Here is a 14366-nt window from a genome sequence, read left to right on the forward strand (position 1 = left end):
AAAATTATTAAGCCTGGTTAAAAAAAAAAACCACAAAGCTAATCTGTTCCTATAATTTTAGAAAAACAGTCTTAGAAATTCTGCATCTCACAAACATCTGTACAACCTGTTACCACAAGCAACTGAAAAAAAATTTTACTTGCCCTACTACATGCAGGACTGATTTCATAATGAATGAATGCCATCAATGAGATTCATTTTAATAGAATGCTCATAGGGACCTAAGCTACCTGTGCCACAAAAGTTACCCTATAATTTCTTCTTGAGTTGTTACATTTATATGGACTCATATGACTTGATAACTGGTCTACCAAATGGCAAGAGATTTGACTTTAAAAGGGCTAACTGGGACTAGGAGAGGAGTACAGAAAAAATAAATCGCTACTGCAGCCACACTGATTAACAATATGGACTGAGAACTGAGGCCGCCTGTGTCAAATTACTCTTCTGGTCTTTCCCAGAAAGTAAAGTGACCAATTTGTCCCAGTGTGCCTGGCACTGTCCCAGTTTGAAACTTGAAAATTTCACATCCCAAGAACCCCCGCAGTGCTGGGCAAACTGGAATTGTTAGTCACTTTACAAAAGATAAGGCTAAAAACCAATAAATAACTTCACTGTTTGCTCCAGGAAATTCCTGAAAACCAATTTATTAACCAAAGAGTTTGCTCATCTGGACAAACAGCTCTTCTAGAAGAACAACAGAAAACTCTTTGAGGCCAAAAAGATAGCATATTGTACAATAGTTATCGAAACTTGCTTTAAGACCTAATCTGTCATGAATTTTGTCCAAAATCAACCGGATTCCCCCAGCGAAAGAACCTCCTTTAACCATTTCAGCCCAGACTCTAATACACTGGTAATGTCTTCCCCTGACCTTCCCCTTCTAAGACACAAATAACTTTGTCAAAGTGGCATTCTCCCTTAGGGGAGTAGGTTTGTTAAACTTAGCTTTGTATGGTCAACAGGTTGTCCTGATGGTCTTTTGGGGGAGTTGATGGCCAACAAATCTCTATAAAATTTTGTTTCAAAATAGAGGAATGTTTCTATATTTAAGACTTAGACCTCTTTGGTGTGGCTACTTACTTAGTAGCTGGATATTTATACACAAGAAGCAGTATAGTGTGGTGAAAACATCACTTTTAGAGCAAAAAGATCCATGTTCCAATCTTGTCTCAGAGAATAACTGTGGTCTTGGGCAAATCTCTGCCTTGTTCTCGGCCTGTTTTCTTAACCATGAACTGAAAAGATTGGACCACGTGAAGTCCAATGTTCCAAATCCTGTAACTAGTTCAAAGATATTTTATTTTTGGTGGTTACACCCTCATTCAACAGAGAATGGATGAAAACATCAAGATGCAGCTAGAGTGTGTTATAACTTATAACCTTCCTATAAAAAGTATCACACTATTTTTCATAGCTGTGTGCCTGAATGAATCTTCTGCCTCCCTGGTTTAATCACACAGATGTTATATGGCTTGAGGCTGCACATTGTGCAGTTTCTGCTACTGCTACCCTTCTGTGCTGGGACGATCTCTTGATAGTTCACTCAACTAATACCTTCCCCGCTGCCAAATATCTGAGTATTTTGTTGGATTGTAAAAAAAATTTAAAAGACAGCAATGTGACATTAAATGCATAAGTTGCAAAACTGAAGAACCCTAGTTCTGTGACAAAGTACACAGGATGATATTTTAAATTAAAAGTTTTTTTTTTTTTTTTACCACCTAGTGCAATTTAAACTATATGAAATGTACTATCTACAGAAACATAGTAAATAAACATTTAGGATTCAATAGTAAAGATTTAATTTAGTTGCATGCAGATAAACTCAATTAGATAAACTCTTTAACATCCACAAATCAAACGGAATTGCATTTTCATGTACACTGCACAACCACAACAAAGAACTAGAAATTAAAACTAACATTATGATAATAGACTCTGCCTGTGCCGTGTTACCTGTACTAATGCATGGTACAGAATTGCAGGGATGAGATTGACTACTTCCCCCATTTACACTGGTTTGGAGAATGGGGCAAATACCTGGAAATGAGACAGATCTGGTACCCCTGTCAGAAAAATTTTAATTATATAAGATAAACTTAGGACAGTAAAAAGATCTTTTCTTATCTACCGAATAGTTTCAGTTAAAAAAAAAAAACAAAAAAAAACTATAAGAACATTTGGCTGTATGTTTATATCACCACAGTGACACTGATTTACAAAAAGTAAATTAGATAACATTTAGTAGTAGTCAAATAAAAGTATCATATCTCAGTAGAGTGAACTTTTTTTTTTTACAAAAAATCCCAATTACTTGGGTTATTCTGTTTTTTAATCTTTATTTTAGTAGTTGAGTGGGGTATCTTTTCAATTAAAATAAAATTTGGATGAAAAATAGCTAAAATGGAAAACCAAAATATACAAACCATCCGTGACTCTGTAAATAATATTTGTCAGAGCCAACTCAGTTTTCATTTCTCCTTATGTTGACTTCAGGCTTTAAAATGACTATTTCCTTTTCTTCACAAATACTGGTTCTATGCCAAGAAGAAAATGAACATTTCCTGTGCAAACAGCAAAACAAAAATAAACCCTCAAAACAGCTGCAAATGTACAATTCACCTTTGAATACTGAGAACATCATGCAAATTTAACAGCACTCAGTACGTTTATCATACAGAACTTAATAATTTAAAAAAAAAACACTTCCCATTCTCATAGAACTTTTACAAGAGGATTTAATAAAAGAAAAATACTGAGAAACTTTCTGTGGAAGAAGAATGAGATAATGGCTGCAGCTCTGAAAGGATAAAACTTAATACAGTGGTCTGGTGGGAACTGCTATCATCCTTCCTCATTAATATATTCCAGAACAAGAAGCAGACACTGTGCACTCAATAAAGTCTTTCACTTGAAGATTTCAGAGCCCTTAATAAAGCTCCATCTGCAATAACCAGCACTATTAATCCCACTTAGACGTTTTCCTCCTCATGTAACTGCGTCCCTCACTATCAACAGCTTCATAGAGGTCCTTTTTATTCTCTTGTGCTGCATGTAGATAACCAATATAAGCCACACAAAGCGAAAGGGTTATCAATCCAAATGCCATTACAGGTCTGTTCTGTCAAAGAAAAAAGAATTAAAAAGCCTCATTAAGACCAATAATTTTAGGAGACCCAAATAACTGTTGCACTTTCTTTTGACATGCCAACTCTTTATTGCCACACTAGCAATCCTATGGAATTATTTTCAGTTATAATCATTTACCCAATTCTTTATTCAATCAACTCAACTCCTAATGATTTAGAGATTCTAGAACATTCTTGCTAACACCTTTCCTGTCTGCCTCCCATCTACAGCTTGGACATCTCAGACCTCTACCCTCAGGAAGGTGACAGTTGGGAGAGAAGTTGGGGGAAATGAAAAGTGTTGATATCCCCAGTGCTCAGAATTTTCAGTGTTATCTGTGTAATGTGGAGAAATCATTTTAACTCTCTGGACCCAGTTTCCCCATTTGCAAATCTTAAATTAGTTAATTTTAATTAGGAAGTGAAGAATGAAATATACATGCTATCCTTCTCTCCCAAGGCATGGATAACAACATACACTGGGCAGAGCAATGATGATAATGTGTACACTCTTATCAAGGAGCTGTGCTTTGTTACCTCAAGAAATGTTCAGTGATTGTAACAGATATTATGACATCATAACAGTCATGACTTACTGCTAAAAATCCAAGACTCTAAGAGGCAGAGCAATGTAGCTTTGAAATTAAACAAACAAACAACAACAACAACAACAAAAACTTTTAAATACAGGGAAGATGCTTACAACTCCAGAGAACTGTTCCGTGCTGTCTATTATACTTTGTGACCCCTGTAATTGTAACTTAGTGTAACTTAGACTTTTTTCTTTTTTTTTGCACATTCACACTCAACAAACTGGCCTTTATTAGGGCAGTATGAATGCATAACAGTAATATGAATTTTTCTGTATTCAATTAGTATTTTCATTTCTGTCACCAGACTGGCTGAATTACTATTTCAAACTTTTATCTTATCAAAATAAGGGCCAAACATTTTCACTTGGTTTGACATCTAAGAAAAGCCACAAGCTCAGAACAGTTTAAATTTGCAATTCTTGAAATGCTTTTAGCAATTAAGATTATATTAGTTCAAAGGTTTTCAGACATTTTAACTAGATTTAATGATTTGACGATGTTGACCTATTTAACTCTAAAACAGTTTACACTGGCAGCTATGTTATTAACATTCTAATCAAAGTTCAACACATATTTACGTTTTATAAGTTGATTTCATTTATATTTATTTAATAATTAAATTTACATCTATTTAAAAATAAAACTCATCAAATCAAATAAATACATTCACTAATATAAATGCTCCCCTTAACAGCATACAAATGTGTTTTGGAATTTTTCACAAAATGTCTGCAATATCTCTAGTATAAAAATATTATTAATAAAGGCTGGAATTACAGTCTGTAAGAATGCTCAGAATTTCATTTTGTTTTCATTGTTCCAATGGAAGGTCTTATTTACCTAATGGTACCTGATCAAGCAATACAAATTTCTTCAAATTAATGCAACTATTAAGATAGTATTTTAAATAGCTGGAGGAGTTAATCCATTAAGGTACAACCATTTTCCATTTTAATTCTCAAATACTCTCAAAATATTTACTTTTACATGTGTACTTTGTGAAATAGCATTTAAGATGTTCCTTTCACTTGCCTTTATTCAGAGAGGTCTTATTAGTCAACATAAATTTCCATAATAAAATCAAATGTTACAGGAAAATAAAAACTTTCTATTTCTGATAGCCTTGTTAGATTAAACATAAAGTCTTATTCTGGATATATTTCTTACAGGTTTAATGAAAAGCTCTGGATTCACAGCTCGAAATAAAGTTGTTGTGCGAACTCCTCTAAGCCCTGGGTTTCGAAAGTCTTTCTGTTTGGGTGGTTCATTTTTAAAGGTTGTGGGCTCAGGTGCTGAAGGCATCTTGATTAATGATGCTTGCTACCTAAAAACAAAATAAAAGACATTTTCCCCTTCATAATTGTGCTTCTTTGACAAACCCCTTTAAAAACTCAAATTCTTACACTTGTTCTTTTTTTGAATTCCAGTGCAGATATATACCAAAAATGATGGTTGCTTATTTTATTATTTTGTATAAGGCATATTTTGTAGATGGTACTTTATGGTTTTGTTTGGTAAAATGGTTCATTATTTTATCCTCTCCTCTTAAAACAAACCATGAGATGGACAATGGTTGTTTTCCTACTTCCACAGAAGTCTGGAGAATTGTTTGGTAGTCTGAGTCACAATGTATCCTGTTACACAAAAGGAGTATTACTGGATATGGTTATCCACACCCTCCTTTATTTCCTTCCACTTCCACTCTTCCACACCTTCCGCAGCTCTTCTGAGACACCAACCTGAGGTAAGTACCACCATTTCTTTGCTCAATATCTTCTCTTACAGCTTTACTGCCCTGGCCCACTTCCCCTCATCAACCTCTGCATTCCTCCATTGGCCCACCCGTTGCCTGTCATTGGCTCTCTGGGAAGGACATGCTCTCCTTTCTCATTAATTTGAGTATCTTTTTTTCCCCTTAGCTATGCTAAACTATTTTTGCTATTAAATTCAAGTGTCTCTGTTGTCTTCTGGTTCTCCCAGCTGCAGTGTCAACATTTTGGGAACATTTTTCCCTTCAAGGTACTATTAGGCAAACACTTATTCTTATCATACCCATAACCTAATGCTGGAGGGAGGGAGGTAGAGGTGGAGAAAGAAACTTTCCAAAGAAAAGCTGAAATTAATGACAATAAAATAAAATTATTTGGGGAAATGCAACAACTCTACTGCAGAGTAAATGCTATGACTAAGAGTCAAATGTTCACATTTAAACACTCTGACAGAAATTCGTCATTGAGCCTTTGCTTATAGAGGTATTCCTTATTCACTAGTTCTTCCATAACTTGATAAAAGCAGTATTTTTGTATTTCATCAGATATGGAGAAAACTGGGAGGTCAGCTTTTTGAAACACTCTCTATTGCAGTTGTCCCTATATATTCATCTATGTCACTTAACTGTGTGAATATCTCATATTTTCAAGGAACATATGCTTGAGTGGAAAGGACTCTCCAGATGCTTTTTATGCTTGCAGGGATTTCTGAAATGGTCACTGTTGGCTGTTCCATCACTTCTTCCCTATGGTTGTCATTGCCATTGTCATCATCACTTTCACATTACATTTTGACATCAGATAGTACTCTTGTAGCGATTTCAGGGTCCTCTAATTCTTGAGAAATAATTAAATTGTTATCTGTAGCCAAAAAGGTAAAAATCAAAATCAAACTGGTTTGAACTCCAATGACAGTAGCAAATGAGTGTCAAATTGGAGCAAATAGCTTGCAGTCTTTTTCCAGGATGACCTCAGGGGATTCCACAGGAACCATGGCTGTTTTCTGCCAACATTCCACTACTGTACATGACTCCACTAGGCCTCAGAAACCATAATGATGGCTTTCTTCATATTGATTTTCTCAGTTTTCTCTTCATCAAATTAACTTGAAAAAGAGTTGCTTCAGCAACTGGCTTTGATAGTGACCTTTCACTGTACAAATTATACCCTAATCCAATGGCTGCAGAATGGCTGTGCAGTTTAATGGGAGAAATTTCAACACATAAATGATCCAAGCTTGTGAGGGTGTTGTGAACAGAACAATTGTCTGTCAGCATGAGGATACTGTATTTTCTGCTTTCCCTTTCTTGTCAACATTTCTTAGCCATTCAGTAAAAAATTGTCACACATGTATATTGGCTTGGTAATCATAGGGGAGCAAATCAAAGTTTCTGAAGTGGTCTCATCTTTTCTATCCTGGGTACATTATAGCAGAATAGAACAGTCAAACCCTGCTTACCTCCTCGGCAAAGACCACATTTGGCATAAAGTATATGATGAGGTAACAACTAAAACATACCTGTTACAATAGCATTAAAACCATAATTGAAGCTTTAATCAGCAAGTCACTATTTTTTCTCCATTGGAACTGTTTTCTTCACCATAGGCAACTTTTGAAACATACATGCTATTTGCACCAATTTGACACTCATTTGCTACTGTCATTGGAGTTTCATACCATGCCCAAAACCTGATTAGCCAGCCCACACTTGCTTAAAATTCATCATGCCCAAGAAGGTTGGCAAAATCCAATGCTTTCTGCTGAATAGTGGTCCACTTACATGCCCATTTCTTGCATGAACCTCTTGAATTTAAATTCAGGTGTTTTCTTTTACTCCTTTTTTGTTGTTGTTGTTAGCTCCTGACATTCAAGGAAAGTTCTGTCATAACACTAGCTGGATATAAGTAAGCTCAAGGAACAGAAACCTCAGAGTGTAAATTCCAGCAATAACAGATTAAAATATAAAAATGTCCAGGTTTCAAAAAAATATTACAAAACATACAAAGAAACAGGATGTGATGGCCCAGGCAAAGGAGAAGATTAAAGCATTATGAGGAGGACCAGACCTGGGACATACCAGACTAAGACTTTTTAAAATGATCCTACATATGCTCAAAGAGCTAAACGAAAACATGGACAAAGAAATAAAGGAAATCAAGAAAACAATAAATGAACACAAAGAGAATATTGATAGAGGGATGGAAATTATGGAAAAAAAAAAAACAAAACACATAGCTGAAGACCACAGTAACAGAAATTAAAAATTCCCTCAAGGGGTTCAAAAGCGGATTGAAACTGGCAGAAGAAACAATCAGTGAACTTAAAGATAAGACAATTAAAATCATTCAATCTGAGAAGCAGAAAGAAAAAGAATGAAGAAAAGCGGATGGAACGTGAGGAACCTGTGGAATACCGTCAAGTACACCAATATATGCATTATGGGAGTCCCAGGAAGAGAAGAGAAAGACAGGCAGAGAGAATATTCAAAGAAATAACGGCTGAAAAGTTCCCAAATTTAATGAAATACAATATACACATCCAAGATGCTCAATGAACCCCAAACAGGATAAACCCAAATAGATCCACTCCACAGGATATTATAATCAAAATGTCAAATACCAAAGACAGAGAATTCTGAAAGCTGTAAGACAGAAGCATATGTCACATACAAAGGTGCCTCAGTAAGATTAAGTGCCAATTTCTCCTCAGAAACCATGAAGGTAAAAGGTAGTGGAATGACATATTTAAAGTGCTGAAAGCAAAAAATTGCCAACCAAGGATTCTATATCTGGCAAAATTGTTTTCAAAAATGAGGGTGAGATTAAGACACTCCCAGGTAAACAAAAGCTGAGGGAGTTTATTACCACTAGACAGGCTCTACAAGAGATGCTAAAGAGAATTCTGGAGGCTGAAAGGAAAGGACAACAGACAACAGATCGAAGCCACATGAAAAAATAAAGATCTCCAGTAAGGGTAAAAAACATGGGTAAATATAAATGCCAGAACTATCGTATTGTCAGTAAGTCCACTTTTTACTTCCTACAGGATCTAAAAGGCATATGCATAATATGTAATGAGAAATTGGTGGTTTGGGACTCATAATGTATAAACATATAATTTGTGACAGAATTACATAAAAGTGGGGGGATGGGAGGTATAGGAACATAGTTTGTGTATACTGTGAAGTTAAATTGGCATCAAAGCAACAATATTGTTATAGAATCAGGAATTTAATTTAAGCCCCATGGTAACTACAAAGAAAATACCAGAGCATATGGAAACTCATAGAGACAGGTTACCAGGACTGAGGGGCAGGAGAATGGGGAGTTAATACAAAATGGGTACAGGGTTTCTGTTTGGGAAGATGGCAATGTTTTAGTAATGGAAGGTGGTAAGTATACTGCAACATTATGAATGTGATTAATCCCACTGAATCGTATGCTTGGGAGTAGTTGAGATGGGGAAGTTCATGTTGTATATATGTTCACGCACATAGACACAGAAAAGAGCAACTAAAGAGACAATGACAATTAGATGCAATATATGATCCTGGATGGGATCTAACAGGGGAAGAGAAAAGGCTGAAAGAGACATTATTGAGACTAATGAAAAAACTGGACTACAGGCTGTAAGCCTCATGTCAATGTTAAATTTCTTGAACTTGACAACTGCATTTAAGATGGCTACAAAAGTAAATATTCTTGTGTTCAGAGAATGGATTGACAAATAGAGAAACAGACAGACAGATGGACAGATAGAATGATTGATATAATGATACAGCAAATATGGCAAAATGTTAAAAACTGGTAGATCTGGGTACCTAGGGGCTTGGGGTATTTGGAGTCCTCTATATGGGGTTTGTATTATTTTTGTAACTGTCCTCTAAGTTTGAAAGTATTTTAAAATAAAAAGTTTGTAAAAAAGCAAATATATAAAGGTAAATCAGAATCTGTCACACAGATCATTTTCCTATTATTATTGGAAAACAGCTGCATGTAAAAAAATCAAAGATATCCTGTAGAAAATGGCTAAAAGTTGTTTACTGGGAAGGGATACAAGGTAAGGATACAGAGCACAGTTCACATGTACACCTTGTGTTGATTACAATGTGGCAGGAATTGAGGATGATTATGAGGATGATTAACTCAGGACACACCTGAGGAACCAAAATAAATTAATAAAGAAATATAAAAACAATTTAAGAAAGAGAGAAAGATACAGAGGCTGGCTACTTAGAGAAATTTCACTATATTCAAATTAAAGGGATGCAGTAATGCTGAATGTCATGAAATTCAACTTATACGAGATATGTCTGTAAAAACTACATATATTCAGAGTATTCTAACATGAATTATAATGGCTTAATTTTAGTTGCAAGATTCCTTGGTCTCCTCTTTTCTTTAAGAGAACCTACATTTCCTTTGTAATAAATCAAAGAAATAAAAAGTAGTATTTATTATACTGCAACCTCCAGACATTCACATTCACCTCAACAATGTACTGTTTATTCCAAACTCTTTACCAGAAATAACAATTTAAGTATACCTGGGCTGGAAACCACTTCAAATGTTTACTTAAAGGGCGTTTGCAAATTAAGGGATTATCTATGACAGCAAACTTTTTAAGATTTAATATACCAAAACTTCCACTGCTTGTGATCTTTCTGGAAAGTATGAAAGTAACATTTTCCATGACATGCCATTTGTTTTTAGAAGAGGTATAATGTAAGACAGGTCCATTTTACTGCTCTTCTCCTTTTATGAGCCATAGTCATTAATGACATTATAACAATTCTCCTCAAATTGTATAAACTTCTGTCAAACTAATAAAGAATTTTTAATAGCCACCTGCAAAAAATACAGATTACCCAGACCAAAAAGGATCTTAGTAGCCAAGAATTTGTTATATGTAACTGTAAACAACAAAAAACAAGTAAGTTTTTCACATAGTAGGTTCTCTTATATCTTTTCACATGTCTGGCCCACCAGTTACAAGCGTGTGCCTGTGGCAGATATTCAAATAAAGTTGGTTGAAAAATAAAGTATGGAGAATGCAAAACCTTAGACATTTCTTCACAGATGTGGAAACCACCAGAACTTTATGGGAAAACAAATCTCTACTTCAAAAGTAAATTTTTAATCTAGAAATAAAGGCTATTTTCAAGTGCAGAACTAATATAAGATCAATTTTTTAAAAGCTGCAGAACTAATATAACTTCAAAGCACACAGCAACAGCTTATTCTGACATTACCACTCAAATGAACTGTACCTAAGACAAAAACATCTAGCACCTTTCTCTTAGAACTTCCAAAGTCTCCCCATCCCTTTCCCCAACTTGTTCCCTTTCTTCCCCCCCACCCCCCACACTTCAGGTCGTTAGCACTTACTTATTTGTAGAGGACAATGACCAATCTCTGACTATTACTCACTTTCAACATCTGATTATTTTTAAAGCTGGGGGGAAAATTCATTTATTGTGCTAAAAGGGGAAATCACACCACAATTACACACACACAATTAGAGATGATTAGCTCCTGGCTAAGTAGTTTGCTGATTAATTTGTGTGTGTGCCCTCTTAAAAATACTCAATAAATCAGAAAACTAAGTGGCTGCCCCAGGCTATGCAATCTGTTCAGGGGCCTCTATTCTTATTTCTTCTACATTTTTCATTATCACCCCATTTCTTGTTCCTTATCTGGCTATGATAAGAAAATGTTGTTTTTATATTTTAAAAAACAGGTAAGAGAATATTTCATACCTACCTATAAAACACATCTGGACTAACCTGCATTTACTTCTCATGTCCCTCCCTAGTAAAATATTCTTTATCTTTTTCTTCCATCAGTCTTCTTGCAAAGGAAACATATAAAAGGAAAGGGAAGAAGCAGAGAACATGGCAGGGCTGTCCCTTTGTACAACTCCACAGGGGTCATTCAGACCTCAAAGCATGAGAATGTGCTCCTCTGTAATTAATAACACATAACCTGTGAAGCTATACAAGAAAGTCCTGGACAGGGAATCAGAACGGGTCATTTTAAAATGATTTTCCTTCTGTTATTAAAATGCCTTCTCAAGGGATGATCCATAATGTATCTGGCAACTGATAATAAACAATTCACTGGCATAAAATTGGCAAGAATATATTATATTGTACGTGAAAACTGGACTAAAATATAAAGAACATAAGAGTTACTTTGGGGGAAAATATAATCTTCATATATACATTTTACAAATAAGCACCTTAGTAGAAGATCAATCAAAACAAAATTATCAGAATCATTGAATGTTAACTGAGAAGGAAACTTAGCAATAATTGAAACCTTTCTTTAAAATTAGGGAATTACAAAACAGACAAAATATTCTAATGGGAATATAAATACACTTGTTATTTTAGTTTCAAATACTCACCATACTATCTTAATATTTAAGAAAATAACTTGAAGTCTAGGGCAGAACACCTTATAAGTAATTTAAATTATTATAAACAAGTTTGGGATAGAATCACAGGACACTATGCCTAGAAAGAATTGAGCATAGCCTCAAATTCCAACTTTGCAATTAACAAGCTGTGTCTTAGTAAGTGCTTAACCTCTGAACCTCAGCTTCCACGTTTGTAAAAGGAATAATACTATTAATTCATAGAATTGTGTGGATTAAATGAGACATTTTAGAAAGCGCATAGTACATAACAAACGGGAGCAAGTCAATTAGCCCACCCCCCTTTTTAAACAAAGAGAAACCTAAACCTAGATTGTGTCTTTGCCAGTGGGAGAGCTGGATAACCCAGGTCTTCCTACTTCCGGGCCACCCCCATTCTACCACCTCAGAAAGACCTTGGCATTTCTAGGTTATCACAAAATTCAAGAAACATAAAATTGCAATCACTAGAATCCTACATCTGTTGTTTTTAATTTACATTAATTAAATTTTAATTAAATTTTTTTAATTTTTAATTTAATTTTTAAAAAATTTAATTTTTAAAGTATCTTTTCATCTCTTGGAATTCACTGTACCTGAAGAAAGGAGAAAGTTTTGCCCAAATTACCTAATGCAGGGTAGCAGTGGCTGCTGTAGACAACCTGAGAGCTGGAAAGTGCTGTCTGACAAACACACCCCCACCCCCACCCCCGATGTTGCAGTACCTTCGCGACCGGGGCTATGAAGGGCATACTCAAACAGATTCCTTTGAACCCTCCAGAAGAAACTACATTCAAACAAGTTTCATTGTGTTGCACTGGCGGGGAGGCGGGGAAGGGAACATGACTGTGAGCAAAATTAGAAAGGTAAGGGGGAATCTTTCGTGGTAACAATTACAAAACCATTTTTCCCTAAACACGAGTATCGTGAGCTGGAACACCAAAATATTGTAGGTTCGGCCCTCAACAGAGATCGTCGGTGCTCAGGGTCACCCTTAGCACTAGGTAATAAAAGTTTAGGGTGGGGACGTGTGGAACGTGAAGGTTCGGACAATGGGCTACGTGGGGCCAGAGATCGCCAGGTCTAGGGTCAGGGCTCAAGGAGCCCACGGACGGGTGAAAATTCGGGGTGGTCGCCAAGCCGGCGGCACTGGGAGGTGAGGCCAGGAGCACGGACTCGCGGTGGGGCGGCCACGCCGTTCCCTCCCAGCTGGCCCGCGGCCGGCCATCAGGAACCCGCCACCGCTCACCGTCCCCCAAGGTCGCCTCTTCTGCGCACGGATTACAGCTCTGCCACGACGCCCGCCGGAGAGAGCGGCCGAGAGCGCCCCGCCCCGCCCAGCACCGCAGCGGCCCCTACAGCCCGGAGGCTGCGGCGCAGGGAACTCGTGGCTGCAGCGACCCATCCTGTGCACGCCCCTCCGGCTTCCACTCCATCGCGTCCCCGGGGGTCTGCGGGTTGGAGTTTCCGAGGGACATTATTCGTTTCTTCCTTTTTTGAACTTTAATTTTCAGCTTTCCAGGTTCAAACACCTTCCAGTTTTGTGTATGTTGTATAAATTGAAAGGAGATCTCTAAACACATGTACATGTATTTAAGGGAGGTAGAAAACATTCCGATTTGGGGAATAAGGCTTAAATCGGGTCTCTCACCCCCATGTTGGGGGTACAGATATTTAAGTGTGCAGTTAATACCCTCCCATTCTGTTAGCCCCTTGAGATTCAGGGTGTGTGCAGCTATGGTTGAGATAAACGTAAGTATGGATGTAGGTTTGCACATACTTTACTGATGTTTAAGTTTTTTGGAATAAAAGTCATATTAAAATAAATTCAGATTAGCAGGTACCCAGATTTTGGTATGGATTTATGTAAAGCTTTGGCAAATGGAGTTTGAATTTAAAACTTGTTTTCCCAAGCCAAATTAACTTTTGTATTTGATTTGAGGTTTAATTTTTAAAAGTTCATTGACATATGGTATTACTAGGCAATCTTCTGACAAAGTAAGTTAAATTTAAATTAAAAACCTGTTGGTGCAGAAGCTACAGGACAACAGCAGGGCTATAAAACATTATTGTGTCACTTTATCAACAGACCCAAATTTTCTGCTTACCCCTCAGGGTTCTCATTGTTAGTAAAATGTCAAATATCACTATGGAAACAAAAGTACTTTTGCTGTTGTGTTCACTCCAAATTCATCAGATGAAAGGATAAATGAAACATGAGAAAAGCGCATAAACCATAAACCGTAGATAAAGACAGCAGAGAAAAGCCTAAAGGCCTTGCCAATTTCAGGGATATGAATACAATGCAAATGATAGGAATAAACAATAGTTCTTTCTATTTTATGATGCTTTTAAGAAATTAACTTGAAGGATGATGCCAGTTTGGATTCAGTTTTATAATCATTTTAAATAGCACCATCAATATTTAATAATACTTAACAGGAGATTTGGTATT

The 14366-nt window shown here is 36.3% G+C and overlaps 1 protein-coding gene across 1 annotated transcript; it reads right to left on the reverse strand.

The window, feature by feature from the left end:
* Positions 1-2723: 2723 nt before the first annotated feature.
* SMIM8 (small integral membrane protein 8) lies at positions 2724-13235 on the reverse strand. The gene is made up of 3 exons (XM_037843912.1): positions 13161-13235; positions 4892-5048; positions 2724-3124 (listed from the first exon to the last, which is right to left on the reverse strand). The coding sequence occupies exons 2-3, from the start codon at positions 5024-5026 to the stop codon at positions 2966-2968; spliced, it is 294 nt and encodes a 97-aa protein (XP_037699840.1). The 5' UTR covers positions 5027-5048; positions 13161-13235; the 3' UTR covers positions 2724-2965.
* Between the last annotated feature and the right edge of the window lie 1131 nt (positions 13236-14366).

Source organism: Choloepus didactylus, chromosome 7, assembly GCF_015220235.1.
Source record: "Choloepus didactylus isolate mChoDid1 chromosome 7, mChoDid1.pri, whole genome shotgun sequence".
In the NCBI taxonomy this organism is placed as follows: domain Eukaryota; kingdom Metazoa; phylum Chordata; class Mammalia; order Pilosa; family Megalonychidae; genus Choloepus; species Choloepus didactylus.